General features: G+C 43.1%; 1 protein-coding gene across 1 annotated transcript in view; it reads left to right on the top strand.

Annotated features, from left to right (window-relative positions):
• The window catches only part of LOC145411414 (uncharacterized), a 122,714-nt gene that overhangs the window by 26,234 nt on the left and 79,439 nt on the right, over positions 1-17,041 (top strand). Inside the window, exon 5 of the mRNA XM_080281454.1 lies at positions 9,435-10,597. Coding sequence (XP_080137580.1) covers positions 9,435-10,597 — 1,163 coding nt within the window. The remainder of the gene's footprint in view (positions 1-9,434; positions 10,598-17,041) is intronic.

Below are 17,041 nucleotides of genomic sequence, written 5' to 3' on the forward strand. Positions count from 1 at the left end.
TTCCATCTTGTGCGGTGTGTGTGATAAATGGGTGCATAAGAGATGTAGTGGTATCAGAGGTAGACTGCGAGATAATGCTGATTTTATGTGTACGGCGTGCCGGGGTGAGCAGGTGGAGATCGTCAGACGTGAAAGAATTGAACTTGCTGGTGAATCTCTTGAGTGTGTGGAAGAGTTTTGTTATTTAGGAGACATGTTGTGTGCTGGAGGTGGGGCTGGAGCTAGCTCTGTGGCTAGGGTGAGAAGTGGTTGGAAGAAGTTCAGGGAGCTCTTGCCTCTCCTGACATTGAGGGGGCTCTCCCTACGTGCTAAGGGGTCTTTGTATGCAGCGTGTGTTAGGAGTGTAATGCTGTATGGCAGTGAGACCTGGGCAGTGAAGGAGGAAGACATTCGCCGGCTCAGACGTACAGAAATGACAATGATTTGGTGGATGTGCAGTGCGTCCCTGCGTCCAAGGCCTGGAGGGGCTGGGTTTACAATGGAAGAGTTGAGAGGTAGGATGGGACTGGAGTGTATTGGTGTTGTGATGAGGAGAGGTAGATTGAGGTGGTTTGGACATGTGGAGAGGATGGGGGATGATAGCTGGGTGAGGAAGGTGAGAAGTGTTAATATTGGGGGTGGGGTTATGAGGGGTAGACCGAGAAAGACATGGGACGAGGTCATTAAGTGTGACCTTAGGGTTAAGGGACTGAACAGGGAGGCTGCAATGGATCGTGCAGCATGGAGAGCCGCCATTAGGTGACCAAGGCCGACACATGCAAGCATGTTGGAGCCTTTAAAAACGAAAACGAAAACGAAAACCACACTCACTTATCTTGCTGTAGAATGCATCGCTTCCTGCTTGGTTTATTAAATTCTACATTTTCCTCGTAGGTACACAGATCCTTTTCTTTACTACCCAGTTCTTTAGAAGCATGTGACATATCAGTAATTTGTGTTGCTGCACACACTGTTCATTCCTTTTAACTTTCACATCCTTTACTTGTCCCTTATTGGCCCTTCTGACTAGGAAATAGTCAATCTGGTCACGTACCTCCAGATTCATATGTAATCAGCGTACACTTTCTTTTCCTAAATAGAACAGTGTTTGTTGCTTCTCCTAACTTAAGTACAGTAAGCTCACCCCAAACTCGTTCTTGCCGAACGCACTCTCATTTATATGCGGTAAGTGCTGGGACACGTATAAGACAACGTAAGATTAAAGAACCATTACGAAAACTATAAATTTATGCAAGAGAGGCCTTTGAAAGGCCAAATCCTCGAACAGCAGCACAGCTTGCTTGATTTGTTTTGATCACGTGATCATGTGATTCGCTGTACTGCTTTTCCACAGTACTGTATTTGCAAGTTAAATACTTACTGTTTTGGTATGCACTTGTAAGTTAAAGCACTTAAATAAAGTTAAAGCATTAAATGAAGCCTTGTAACCAGTTAACCTGATTTATATGATTACCCATGATCGGCGGGTTCCGAGTCAATTCACCGTCAGACAATTCCCCTTCAAAACATGGACGATTCTCCATCAGGACAATTCGCACCCTGGACGATTCCCTGTCATTCTATAAATATACTTATTATTAATTAATCAATACTTTAATCACTATATTTCAGGGGGATCCATCAAAGTCTATGTGAAATAGCATAGACTTTGGATATTATTTATTAGGTTAACCTTTAGTCTATAATTAACTTGTTCTTCCTCGCTGTAGTCACCTTTTAATTATATTCTAGTGTCACCCATAGCGGTCTTCATTAATGACGGCGAATTGTCCCGAAACCGATCTGCGTCGGGAATGTTGCCTTGTGTTTACGTATTTGTATGTTGAAGTTTTGCTGTGCAATACTGTATTTGTAAGTTTTAACATTAAATAAACCTTTTAACCTCTTGAAGTGCTTCATATTGATTACCAATGGCAGATAACAGCAAAACACCACATTCAGGGGGTCTAGGGAGCAAAATAAGGAGTAGTTAAAACTTATGTGGTTTTGCATCGAAAGCGCCATGGTTGGAACGAAACCCATGCATTCGGGGTGAGCTTGCTGTATTCTGTTACCTACTGCATGCGTCATACCGTATGCACATCCCCTGTGTGCACCTTTATATCTTTGTGCTGCAGCACCTGTATGGTCATTAAAATCCTCTCAACCACAATCTTACCAGCCCCCATATCACCAACTACACATCTCAAGTAACCCCAGAATCTGTCTTTTTATCCATCAACCAAGCTGACCAGTGGGACATATGCCAATCTTATCATTACAAGGAGTTTTCTGAACAGTATCAGCACTATGATCCTTTCAGTTACTGTCATCCATTTTTCTTAAAGAAGCATGCTTATCCCACCATATCTGTCCGTACTTCCCTTCCAAAATAATTTGTACCTATAGTCTTTCTCAACACACATCCTTGCTGATTCTTAATACCTGACTTCCTGTATGCAACAGTTATCATCCACCTCCTGCTCTAGGTCTCTACCAACAGCCCCCCCTCCCTCCTATGCTACCCACACTGCAAGATGCCACTCTGACCAACCAGGTGATTTAGTCCCTCTAGCCTTGCTTTTATAATAGTAATGATAATGATAATCCATCCTTCCATCATTCAAACATATGTTGCCCCATGAGGAGCGTAGGAGCCCGGGGCTAGGCAAGTTTAATAATAATAATAATAATAGTTGTAGGTGGGGTTGCTCACCATCCACTCACTCAATGTAGTACTGCTTTGGGTGTCTGCCCATTCTTCTCTTCCATCCTTCCTCTTCTGTCTTTCTTTCCTTCACTCTTTCTTCTGCCTAAGGGTGACATTACACTCCCTCTTCTGTCTTTCTTTTTTCATTCTTTCATCCTTCTGCCTGTGGGTAGCTCTGCACTGAGTGACAAGCCAAATGGTTTCCTGTACACCGGGAAACCATTTACTAAGCTGGGTGGTAACCATTTAACCAAATTATGGCACCTGGTGGTTTAGTGGGTAATTAAGGCACTCCAATCAGATTGAGCCTGTGCAGGTTTATATCCATGGGATGGTTGGGGTTTATTGCTCACAGAATGCCACTCAGGGATGAGTGAGGCTGGTCACTCTCATCTTAAATGTCAGGACCAACTTGCCTAGCCCCGGGTTCCTACGCTCCTCATGGGGCAACATTGGATTGGATGATGGATGGATGGATGGATAATAATAATAATATCATCATCATCATCATTTTCATCATCATCATCATCATTATCATCATCATTATCATCATCATCATCATCATCATCATCATCATCATCATCATCCAGTCCTTTGGTGCTCCAAGAAGAGTATAGCAATCCGGGGCTAGGCAAGTGACCTGCCTCACTCATCCGTGAGTGACATTACGTGAGCAATAAGCCCCAACCACCTTAGGATATAAACCTGCATAGGGTCAATCTGATTGGAGTGCCTTAATTACCCACTAAACCACCAGGCACCATATTGTGGTTATATGGTTACCACCCAGCTTAGTAAATGTTTTCCTGGTGTACAGGAAATAATTTGGCTTGTCACTCAGTGTAGAGTCACCCATACGCAGAAGGAAGAGGGAAGAATGAAAGAAAGAAAGACAGGGGAGGGGGTGTAAAGTCACCCTTAAGCAGAAGGAAGAGGAAAGAATGAAGGAAATAAAGACAGAATAGGAAGAAAGGAAGAGAGGAAAGTGCAAACACCTGAGAACAGCGTTACATCAAGTGAGTGGATGGTGAGTGCCCCAACCTACCACTTGCCATCCATCCATCCATCATCCAATCCTACATTGCCCCATGAGGAGCATAGGAGCCCGGGGCTAGGCGGTTGGTCCCGACATTTAAGATGAGAGTGACGAGCCTCACTCATCCCTGAGTGGCATTACATGAGCAGTCAACCCCAACTACCCCTTGGATATAAATCCTCACTGGGTCAATCCGATTGGAGCACAATAATTTCCCACTAAACCACCAGGCGCAATTTGGCTATATGGTTACCACCCAGTGTAGTAAATGGTTTCCTGGTGTACAGGAAACCGTTTGGCATGTCACTAAGTGTAGAGTCACCCACAGGCAGAAGGAAGAGGAAAGAAAGACAGAAGAGAGTGTAAAGTTACCCGTAGGCCGAAGGATAAGGAGAGAATGAAGGAAAGACAGAAGAGAATGGAAGGAAAGAAGGATGAAGGAGGAAAGGGCAGACACCCGACAGCAGCACTACATCGAGTGAGTGGAGAGAATAGAAGTAACAAAAACAAGTGTAATTCTTATAGATGTAGAAAATAAGGCTGCAGTACCTTGGTGAATTTATGATGTTCCCAGCAGCCAGCCAGGTTCCCTGTAAGACCAAAAAAACAGCCCCCCAAATTAATTCAGTTTAACAAAAAGTGATACACCAGGCTTTAGAAGCATACTTGAAAAGCCAGGACGCCAATCAGTGGAAGGGAACGCCAATAATCATAAAGAAAAAAAAGCAGAGGCAAGAAATTGGTTTTGATGGGAGGCACACCACTGTAGGAGTAGGAATTTCTTAGTTACCTGGGAAGCACAGTATGGAACACTAACTCGGAATAAATGGACAAGGCATGTATGGCACAAGGGGAAGGTTGTAATGCCTTTGGATGTGTTTTATGTGGAGGTAAGATGTAGTACTCCCCGTTGTTAGCCCTTCAAGTCAGGAATGAGCCTTCCCGTCACTATTTAACCCCTACACCGCGGGCATGTTTACCGATGTTTTGCATGTGCCGCGGGGTTATTTGGGCTCCGACAGACTCTCAAAAAATATTTGCCAAAAATCAGTTATTAGTCCTAGAATATTAAAATTACATATGCTTATGGCACATACCTTCAGCTTTCTCCTGGAATGTTTGTTGAGCCTTCGTCAGTTACCGTAGGACTTGTGGAGACCTCTGAAGTTGGGTAATATTAACACTATAAACACTACTCTATGATTTTCAAGTAGTTTGGGATCCATACTCCAAAAAAAAACCACTGTGAAAGCAATGAAAATTATAAGCGCGTCTGACCGTCACACTTGCGCTAGTTCGCTCTTGGTACTCTGTCATTTATTATTCATAAAACCCCTCACACTTTATATTTCTATTACTATATAACACTTATATATATCTACAGTCTTTATCCATAAGTTTCCTTCAGTAGTATTAGTTTATTGTCACTGTAGGGATTCAATTTCTTTCAGTAAAATACGTAGCATTCACTTTCTCGTCCTGTATACTAGCATTGAGAGTGAATGTCACTTACATCTTCACTCTCATAACTCATAGTATTCAGACATGCTAGAGTGAAACTTTCACTTTCATTACTCCTAGGGTATATACTCGTATTCTTAAAATACTACTCATTTACATTTCTATTTACGTTCTCTATTTTATTTACGTTATTTACATTTCTATTTTATTTACACTGTGTTATGCACTGTCACTTGAAGTAACTTATAAAACTATTTTCCATTGTTCACGTATATTTACATTCATTACTTTCACTTGCTGTTTACACATTATTTACAATTCCACTTGCACTGTTTTACTCAATAGAAAGATCGTAGTCACTCTTTTATCAATTGTCAGCCCTTTACCTCTTTCCACACGAGGTTTAGTAGGGGGTAAAGGTCACAGGGCCCTTTGCATGGGGGTGAAAAAGTCCCTGAAGTCAGCAAGAGGAAACAGACGTACCTCCACTTCGGAAGATGAGAGTAAACTGATAAGGGAGGGCCGGGTGGAGGCCTACTTAGGGGATATTCAGTACTACCAACGTTAGCTCTTGAAACAGCTATGTATAGCACTGAAATGATTGGCAGGAAATCTAGACAATAGATTATAAATTAGGTAGTTCAAGGTGAATGTAAATATCACTTAGGCTTCTCCCTTCCCTCCTTATATGTATATTTATTACGAAAATAGATTATACGGCATATTTCAAGGGGAAAAAAACAGCGAAAATTAGCGAACGAGTGCACGTGAGGTGTTGTCAGGTGATAATTAGCCAATTCCAGGTGTATGGCACTCTCACTTACCTTATTTCTTTCTTGTATATATTGTTTGGTATAAGAATAGGGCATAGGGCTTATTTCAATGGATGAAATCAGTGAAAAATTCCAGGGAAGATTTACTTAGCGTAGCATGGCCGGGCAGGCGAGAGGATAGGGTAATGGAGGGGGGGGTAGGGAGGGGAGTCAAGAACGGAGAGAAATGGCTAAATTGTCAACAGTGGATGAGAGCACAGATGAGATGAGGAGTGCTGACTAGTGTTGGACATTGGCAGTACTGATAGATGATACAAGCCCCCACTTGGAAGCCTGGGTGAATTCAAAGTAACACAGAATCACAAAAGCGACGCCCCGCGGTATGATCCCTTGCTCCCAAGCGTCACGAAAGTGACGCCCTGCGGTTAAGGGGTTAAATGCCTGGGGCTGTTGTAATATGAGTGAAAGCCTCTTCCTCTGGGTACCTCCAAGGAGGGAATGCAGAGTGAAAAATAGGGAATTATCAAAAACTGATTGCCTTGTGAAATGTTCAGATTGAAAAATTATTGTGGTGGGTAGAGGCACTCATTGTCCACTCACATGTTGTAACGCTGCCTTCAGGTGACTCTGTACCAAGTGACAAGCCAAATAGTTTCCTGTATCCAGGAAACCATTTACTGTGCTAGGTGGCAACCGTATAACCATATTATCACCCAGTGCTATAGCGAGCTAAGGCACTCAAACTATTGTTAGGTGGAGCCTGTAAGGGTTTTTATCTTTGGGGTGGTTGAGGTTGATTGCTTTCAGTGCCACTTAGGAGTGAGTGAAGCTAGTCACCCATGTATTAAATGTCAGAACTGAGTAGCCCAGCCCAGGGCCTCTATGGTCCTGATGGGGAAAAAAAAAAAGTGAAGGATAAATAATCAGAAAGGAAACTGTGCAATGATTTGTATAAGTTAATTCTTTTTCTTTTAATTATTCATACCTGTGAGGTGGTGTCCGGTGGCATAGCTATACTGTATATGTGGCTGGGATGACACTGGCCACCCCTGCACTATGTTCATGGTTCATGAGAACATTTCTGTACAAGCAGTGTGTGAAGTGAATGGAGGGAGAGTAGCTGTTGGGATCTTGTAAAGTTATTTGCAGTAAGTTTGCCAGTCTTCATATTTAAGTGAATACAGAATGTTTTGAATAATCCTCTCATGGACTATGACTGCTGGAGAGGGACACTTTCATGTGGTGGCACCTATCTAATCCTGCCCAGTTATACAAATCCCACATTTCTTTCGCATTCCTTCTAAAGGAGGATGGTGGATTGCAGGAGAAGACAACTTCAGCCTCCAGCTCACTGATTTAGTTCATGTGAGTCTGTGGCAACAACAAAAAAAACGACATGGACTGCAGTGTTTCAGTAGAGTCACAAATTTCCAGTGTCTAATTTATAATGATGTGGATGATATATAAGATCCATATAAATTTTTCTTCAGGTATAATTTTTCAGGGAATTAGATTTATATTCTGGTTTCATAATGGGACATGATTATGATTAGCACAAAATGGAACAGTTTTCAGCTGTACTTTCCCTCGCATCATATGAAATGTACCGGAAGCCAGTGGCTCATGTGTGTTATGCTTTTTCATGTACTGTATTCAAATAATTTTCTGTCTTTGTTGAAAAATTCTTGAAAATCTTAATGCAGAGCCACCTTTGAAAAGCTCATGAAATTTGTTCCTTAAGCATGCTCTTAACCCCTTAAACGCGGATCGTCTCGTTTGTGACGCTCGGCAAAAAGGACATAACGGCGGATCGTCGCATTTGCGATTCTAGTAAATTTTGAATAACCGCGGGCAAGCAGGCTCCAGCTGGTATTGTCTATCAGTACCACCACCCTTTAGCTACAATTAGCATACTTTACCTTTGTACTACTGACCTCAGTTGTTGCCAAGTATCGCGTTTTACCCCCGTCCCCCCCCCACCACGACCCGGCCAGCCTGGCTGTGATACATGGCAGCGCTCTGAGCGCTCAGAACTGTAAATCTGCGCTCTCCTCTCACAAGCAGTTTATGCTAATAGGAAACGCTTGTTTCCCCAGTTGTAACACTAGCTTTTTTTCTCACGGTTTGCCCCTGTTTAGCGTCAGTTTACCGCAGGCTTTCAAAGTGACATTATGGCGAGTTCTAGCTCTTCCGAGTCAGTGCAAGTGGCCGACAGGAACGAGAATAAAGTGGCGGGCGTAAGGCAGAATAAAAAGCGCGCCGTGGTGATCTTTTGGGAAATAATATGATTGAAAATAATGTAGTATACATGTTTTTAGCTGTGAAAATGTAAATGTTTGTTGAGTGACGGGAAGACCGCCGCCGCGGTGCATGTCAGCCGTACGCTCCGTTGATTTTAGCCTTATTTTCAGTGCTTATTGTACAAATACGGATTCCAAACTACCTTTACGTTGTAGTATAAAGTTTACTGTGACAGAATGAGGCTGTGGTAGAGGGGAAACCGGGTTGCTGGAGGTGTGAAAGTGAAGATTTGGTTACCCAACTTTGTAAGTCTCCACAAGTCCTTGGGTAGTCCACGAAGGCTCAACACCTGTCTCTGGAGAAAGCTGAATGTAAGTACTATCTGCCATACCAAGTATAATGTTCGAGGGTTAATCTCTGATTTTTGGCTAATATTTTCCTACAGGTACTCAGACTGCGATACAACCCCGCCACTCGGGGGGGGTCGACTGTTCACGGCCGCGTTTAAGGGGTTAAATCATAATGGCTGTGAGCGTAGGTTCAGGCTATAAGTGCAGAAGTGTATTGGTAGCCATAATCTCGTATTTTCAGTTTGTTTTTGTGCTTAAAATACAGATTAGTCATTTAGAAAGGAAGTCAACCAAGAAGAAATAAATAAAGAGTGTTTTAGATCCATCATAGGATAATGTCTGGGATAAACACAAGAGTTAATGAGTAGTGTTATTTTTTACTGATTTTGGAAGGTTTAGGAAATTCTTAAGGAAAAATAGCCAGAGTAATACTTTTTCACTTGCTGTGAATAATAAGCATGATTTGAAGCAAATTAGGCATACAAACACAATTAATCTGCCACTGTTGCTGAGTTGGGGAGCAGTTTATATATATATATATATATATATATATATATATATATATATATATATATTATATATATTATATATATATATATATATATATATATATATATATATATATATATATATATATATATATATATATATATATATATATATATATATATATATATATTTTAATGAATCTCACAGATCCTGAAATTGTGTATGCACAGGGTTGAGTGTACTGTACAGTATAGTTTGTTTTTATCAATGTGTCAGTGAGAGAAAGAATTTTCTGGTGTCATGTTTATGTATGGCATGACTGTTATAATGATTCAGGTTTTCAAAACCAGCAAACCAACACAGAGAACATTAGGTATTCATCTGTTGTTTTTCAGGCCCTTGTGGATGTGATCAGCAGCAGCTGTGAAGTTGCTGTACGAGAAAGTGCTGTAGACATATGTCTCACTCTTCTGACCAACCCGGCTCTCACCCCTTTGGTCACCCACTCGCCTGACCTTTGTCTCCTTCTGTGCAAGGGAATCTTTATGTGGTTGGCTGATGGTCACACCAGTGATAATGACATCTTGTTAGCCATCTCCATCACAGTGGAAGTGGGTACACACCTCAGGAGCCAGCCCAACAAAAGTGCTGCCATGCTGTGTGTCCTGGACCGTTTGTTTGCATCTTGCTACTCACTGCTTGCCACATTTGAAAATGATGAAAGAATAAATATGCAACAGTTGGTAACGGAAGTTAAAAGAGTAATTTTATCTTCTTTATTTCACCATGAGCTTCTGGAGAACTACAGTAATACATTAAGTGTATATTTTTTGGAAGAAACGAAAGCAGACTTATCTAGTGAGGTAGAGAATTTGCTGTTGACTATTAAATCTGTAATTGATGATGAGTGTATTGAAGTTTCACAGTATATGCTAACTGACTTTTTTATCGAGTTTTGTTTAAGGTTCCGGAGTAGTGATGTGGCAAAGTATAAATTATTGAGGGTGCTGTGTTACATGCTGGGGATCTCTGTGCCACATACCAAGTTGCCACCAGTTGTGAAAAATGGTCTCGCTGCACAGAAGTTGGAAAATGATGACATTGACAATAAAAAACAAGAAGCTCTGTTGTGCTCTGTCTTGCATGCACTGGAGTTGGCAGCCCTGGATCTGACAGTAACAGTTGATGGTGGAAGTCCCATATCCTGGTTGGAGGCTTTAGCAGAAGTGTTAGTGAAGCTGCAGCCTGTAACTGTAAAAGGCTATGAATGTTATGAGATTTTGCTGCGAATACAACCTCAATCCATGAGTGTGCTTTTGCTGAAGAGTATGTGGACTATTTATTGTCACAGAAATAGTGACACTGAAGATGACCTTTATGCTGCATACGATAAACTCCTATGTGAGGTGTTGGAGGTTTGTGTCAAGCTCAGAAGTATACCAAAAATGTTCAACAGGATGTTATCCAGTATGAGGGAGAACTGTGTGAACTTGGAGGGGTGTCAGATACTTCCAGGCTCACCATCTGTTCATGAAGGAAAGCCACTCTTCCCTCCCAGGTCAGTACCATTATAGGCCTATTGTACCTAATGTCATTTTGCCCATTTCTGAAGCTTTTGCTTTCACCTGTCTTATAGCACCAACTGTTTATTGTTTTTGGTCATCCAGTCCATTTTTGCCCAAAAAGGAGCATAGGCTTGTCATTTAAGGCAAAGGTGACACAGGTACTGGTACTTATACAGTCAGAATACATATTGCTTCATTATGCAGGACTCAAAATGGGCACATTTAGTATCCACTTTCTGTGTGTGTGTGTGTGTGTGTGTGTGTGTGTGTGTGTGTGTGTGTGTGTGTGTGTGTATGGTGGGTCAGTCACAGCATGGAAGGATGGGGTCAGGTGAAGACATTGACAAGGTGGTGAGGTGATAATAGCAGTTCGGGGAAGGGTAGGGGATAAGTGGGAAGGGTAGGGGATAAATGGGAGAGTGGAGACAATAATGGGCTTCAATTTGGAAGAGGGAGAGAAAATAAGTATGAGAGTATAAGAATGAGAGAGAGGGAGAGAGTGAACAAGAATGAGAGAATGAAAGAGAGAGAGAGAAAGAGAATAAGAATGAGAGTATAAGAGAAAGAGAGAGAGTGTATAAGAATGAGAGAGAGAGAGAGAATAAGAATGAGAGTATAAGAGAGAGAGAGAGAGAGAATAAGAACTAGAGTGTACGAATGTGAGAGAGAGAATAAGAACGAGAATATAAGAATGAGAGAGAAAGAGAGAGAGAATAAGAATGAGAGAGAGAGAGAATCAGTATTCAATAAATCAGTAGCCTACGCGATATGTTTTCGTGTGACATAACCCTATCGCATACCAAGTCGTGACTGTAGTGTATGTAGCTTACTTATATCTCTTATGGATATGCACCCAGACACCTCGTCACATCATTGCCTGTGACAGTGGCAGGATATTCCTTATTTACCATGAAAATCATATTGGTTTGAGTGTGTCTGTTTTTCAATAAACATATTTCCACATTTCTTTTACAGAATGTTCATACATGACTTCTGAAATGTTTTTGTACTGTAAAGAACAATTATGGCATTACCGAAAATCTGTAGTATTTGGACTGGGTAAGTTACGTAAAATTAGATCGAATAATGATATTTGTGATACCAAAGTCATTATGAGTTATATGAGGTTATGTTAAATGGCCATAAACATTTACACCTGGATGACTTTGGTCAGCACTTATCAGATACAGTATATATCCTGTCATAGTATACTCATTGCACACTAATAGCAGCCCTATATCTACGTCAGAAGTCATGCAATAAGCAGCTGAAGCTACACAGTACCCTGTACAAGCAGAAGATGTCGTAGAGTGAACAGTGACACCTCATATACCTTATGTTAAGTCTGAATTCATATCTTTGTAGGCCCAGGTCCACACTCTTGGGTGACTCCACTGATCAAGTGATATCAGAACAGTTCCCAAAGATAGTTTACTTTGTGACTTGAATTAACCGATCAGGTGCTAGAGAGGGATGCATTTGCATAGTGGCTTTGGTTTGGTAACTGGGCAGGTTATACCTGGTTGTACAAATGGCCCTCACCTATTTCCTTATCCCCTGATAGGAGAATGATGGGCTGCAGAAGGGCAGTTTTAAGCCTGTAGTCCAATGGGTTCTCTCTTCAAATGAATCTGGGGCTACAGCTACAACTACTACTTCTCAATCAGTCATTATATAATAAGTGAACACATAAAGAAGCACACAGCCAGCAACAGATATCATATACTGAAATGTGCAGTAACACAACAGTTATATCTGAATTAAGTATGAAAATACAACTGTGATCTTACTCTCAAAACAATAGCAGTAGAGTAATACTGCCAACGTAATGTTTGGTGGTGAATCAGTGAGTTTGGCAGCTTTTTTTTTTTTTTATACAGTATAGGCCTATACAGTATATATATATATATATATATATATATATATATATATATATATACAGTATATATATATATATCTCATCAGCCATTACAAGTCCACTGCTGAACAAAGGCCTCCCCCAACCTTCTCCACAAAATCCTTGACTTAGCCAATCTTTGCCATGTTTTCCCTGCAAATTTCTCTGTCTCATCCCTCCACCTCCTGTCTGGCCTTTTTCTGCTATGCTTACCATCTCTTGGTGTCCAGTCAGTCAATTTCTTGCTCTATCGATTATCCCTTATTCTTGCTACATGGCCTGCCAACCTCCATTTCTGTTCTTTTATAACTTTAGTCTGCTGTCTCACCCAAGTTGATCTTTTCCTGTCTCTTAAAGGTTTTCCCAACATTGACCTTTCCATTGCTGTCTGAGAACGAATTAATTTATTTCCATCGATTTTGTCAGTTTCCAAGTCTTGCAACCATACGTCATATATATATATATATATATAGCCTCTGCGGTACAGTGGTAGAGTGTGTGTTTCGTACATGGGTGAACCAGGGTTCGCGCCCCGCCAGGGTAATAAACTTTGGGAGTGTTCCCCCGGCCACGTACTGCATTGGCAGACTCAAGGGGTGCTGTGGTTGAACCAGTGTCGCTTACTATAAAGTATGCTTGCACCCAGTTGGCTTGTGCAGGCCGATTACACTTGGTTCACGGACTACACACACATCCACAGCCACACTACAATTACACTTACAAGCACTTTTCACCCTACATACAATCTCTAGCAGACAGCCTAAGCCACTTGGTAGAGATACATTGGCTGTATCATCCCCACTTCAGTCGGGATAGGCCGGTCCTGCAATGGATACTCAAACGGCTGATGATGATGATGATGATATATATATACAGTAATCACTCCAATATCCGGATCAATAGAGCCATCGGTAGGTTCGGATATTGGTTTTGTCCGGATATTGGGCCCCAGCTTATGGACTTGTACTTACGGACCCTAACACAGAGAAACACCTATACAACTCCCTCCGGACATGCATAGCACCTATTTAACACCCAAATCACACCAATAAGGCACATAAATGACTGAAATAAATGCAATAGACACATAAAATGTGGGTTTAGAAGTATGTTCATACATTAATAAACATTCTGGTACTTATGGACTCTAACCGAACCTAACCTAACCGAACCTAACCGAACTCTGAAAAACACATTCCTACTGCACATGCATGAGGTAAGTTTAGTATGGAAAGAAGTACAGTATGACACTTTCTGGTAAGTATAGTATGGGAAAAAATACAATATGAAACATTCTGGTAAATATAGTATGGAAAATAGTACAACATGAAACATTTTGGCTACTTACAGCAAGTCCCTGGCCACCTCGATGAATAACCGCCTCCTCTCGGACTCTGACAGTAAGAACGATTTCCTGAAGCACTTGCACTACACTCTTCCTGAAGTCTTGCACTGAACTTAGTCACTAACACACAGAAGTCCGTTCTTTTCACAGTGTTCACTTTAGTCCAAATAATGTTCCATTAAATTTAAGTGTTGCACATTAACTTTTCCCAAGTTTTTTAAGTTTCCAAAGCCAAAACAAAGAAGGTTAGTTACGTTAAATTTCTTTTCTACTTAGTCTTTTCTCCCAACTTGAAAACCTTAACACAACACACCGTTTTTTTCACTGCACAACACTCAAAATTCCCGTGTGGTCTAGTGGAGAAGTTCTTGCTGTTTATTCACTGTCAGAGCCCGAGAGTATCACTGGCAGGCGTCCAAGGGGTGCATCGGTGGGTAGTGGTGATGGCGTACCGACTACAGAAGACTCTGAAGACAGCCGCAAACTCACGTCGAGCGGTGACTCCACTGTAGCTGATGTGCTGGGCTGTGGCTCGGAGCATGAGGGCCTGTCTTGGGGAGGCAACGGAGTGGAACCAGGGCTTGGCACAGCGGGGGTCACGGGCCTGAAAAAACTGTCAATCGTTGACTGACGCAAGGACCGACGATTCTGGCGATTGATGATGCGCTGCCGGAAAGCACGCACTTCCTCCACGAGTCCCAAGGGCCCCATCTCCCTGTCGCAGTCCGGGTGTTCCAGGTAGTCTAGGACGAACTCTAGATGTTCCCGGAGTGCGCTCAGCTTGGGGATGGCTGGAGTAGTGTCCTGCTGGGCGGAGTCTGCATCATCATCGCCTTCGTCGTCGGAATCTTCAAGTTCGGGACTGACACCAGCAACCGAAGACGCGATCTCGATATCAGACAACGTCTGATACCCAGGATCACCCTCGTCGTCGTCCAACCACTCACGAACATCGTCCACATCAACATCGTCGCCGTGCGTACGTAGCCGTGCATGGAAGTCATCCACGTCAAACCCTAGGAAATCGTACTCCACATCTGTTCCGAGAAGCAGACGAGACCAACCATTTTCAAGAGTTTTCACAGGGACTTCCTTCCATGCACTAGCCCAGTTGTACAGCGCAGACTTGATGTTGTAGCGGCGAAGGTTTTCCAAAGTCCGCTTGCCTCGAGTGTCACGTCCTTCCCTGCGCTCGTCCTCGTCCTCGAGAACCACCATCACCTCGTCCAGGAACTTCCGACGGTACAGGCGCTTTGTTGCCACGATCACTCCTTGGTCCATTGGTTGAATGAGAGCAGTCGTATTAGGTGGCAGAAACATGCACCTAATACGGCCATTCTCAGCAACCAAGTCCTTGTCGCACGGGTGGGCAGGTGCATTGTCGAGGAGAAGGAGAGCCTTTACCTGGTCGCGAGGAATTCCCAGTGTCTTCGTCTGGTAATGTATGACCTCCTTGACGAAGTGATGGTGAAACCAGTCTTTGAAAATCACAGCTGTGAACCATGCTTTCAAAGAATGGTACCATACGACAGGAAGGACATCCATCACCCCACGAAGGCACCGAGGCTGCTTTGCACGGCCAACAATAACGGGCTTAAGCCGGTGTATGCTGTTAGCATTGGCACAACACAAAGCAGATACCCGTTCCTTAGAAAGCTTGCGGCCAGGTACACGCTTCTCCGTCTCATCGGCGAGAGTGTTCGTTGGCACCGAGCGATAGAATAGGCCAGTTTCGTCAGCGTTATAGACTTGACCGAGAGTGAGGCCCTCCCTGTCGATCAAGCCTTTCACCTTGTGCCGAAACTCGTCCACTCCATCCTCGTTAGCGTCCAATGCTTCGCCATGTGCTTTACGGTTAGTAAGGCCATGTCGCAACTTGAACGCGAAGAGCCAACCCTCGGATGCCTTGAAGTCTAGGGCGTCGTGAAGCCTTGCAAACTTCTCAGCAGCAGCCTTCAGCTCCGTTCCACATACCATCACACCAGCTGCACGTTGCTGTCGATACCAAATCAACGTGGAGCGGTCGATCTCTGCATACTTGGGGGTAAACATAACCTTCCTCTCCACGTTGCGTTTGCTTCTCGACGAGAAGTCAGCCGTGTACTGCATGAGCTTGTCTCGGGAACGCTTGATATCAAACAAAGTCGACCGGGCCAGGTTGAACTCGCGGAGAATGCGAGAGGAAGACCAACCCGCATCAACCTTCTCCAATATCTCCCGTTTCTTCTCCAGAGTCAACACCACTCTCTTCCTTTTCTCAGGAGGCGGGGCCATCATCACACACACTAAGAGTAGGGCAGAGAGCAGCAGGAGGCCTTGCAGCAAGTACGGCACCACCACAAAAGCGAGCACGTGGGCAGCCATGGCGAAGAGCGTAGGTCTTGTCGCGGTGAGAGACAGGCGGGAAGTGGGGAGGATGCAGCGGCGCTCTATCGGACGTCGGAGGAATGACGAACCAAAACAATGCTCTCACGCGGCGCGCGCGCGGCAAGTTCAAATTACGGACGGCAAAAAATCGATTTTTTTTTCCAATTTTTTTGGATTTTCGGACCATTTTGGGAATGTTTGATCCCAGGACGATAAGGTTCGGTTAGTGGGGATGTTCGGATATTGGTCGTCCGGATATTAGAGTGATTACTGTATATATATACTGTATATCCGTCCATCATCCAGTCCTACACTGCCCCATGAGGAGCGTAGGAGCCCGGGGCTAGGCAGTTGGTCTCGACATTTAAGATGAGAGTGACCAGTCTCACTCATCCCTGAGTGGCATTATATGAGTAATCAACCCCAACCATCCCTTGGATATAAACCTTCACCGGGTCAATCCGACTGGAGTGCAATAATTACCCACTAAACCACCAGGTGCCAAAATTTGGTTATATGGTTACCACCCAGCGTAGTAAATGGTTTCCTGGTGTACAGGAAACCATTTGGCATGTCGCTCAGTGTAGAGTCACCCACAGGCAGAAGGAAAACGAAAGAATGAAGGAAAGAAAGACTGAAGAGGGAGTGTAAAGTCACCCGTAGGCAGAAGGACAAGGAAAGGATGAAGGAAAGAAAGACAGAAGAGGACGGAAGGAAAGAAGGATGGAAGAGAGGAAAGGGCAGACACCCTAGAGCAGCACTACTTTGAGTAAGTGGATGGTGAGCGCCCCCACCTACCACTATATATATATATATATATATATATAT

Source organism: Coenobita brevimanus, chromosome 89 (genome assembly GCF_032717465.1).
Source record: "Coenobita brevimanus isolate Jiangsu-jjx chromosome 89, ASM3271746v2, whole genome shotgun sequence".
Taxonomy (NCBI): domain Eukaryota; kingdom Metazoa; phylum Arthropoda; class Malacostraca; order Decapoda; family Coenobitidae; genus Coenobita; species Coenobita brevimanus.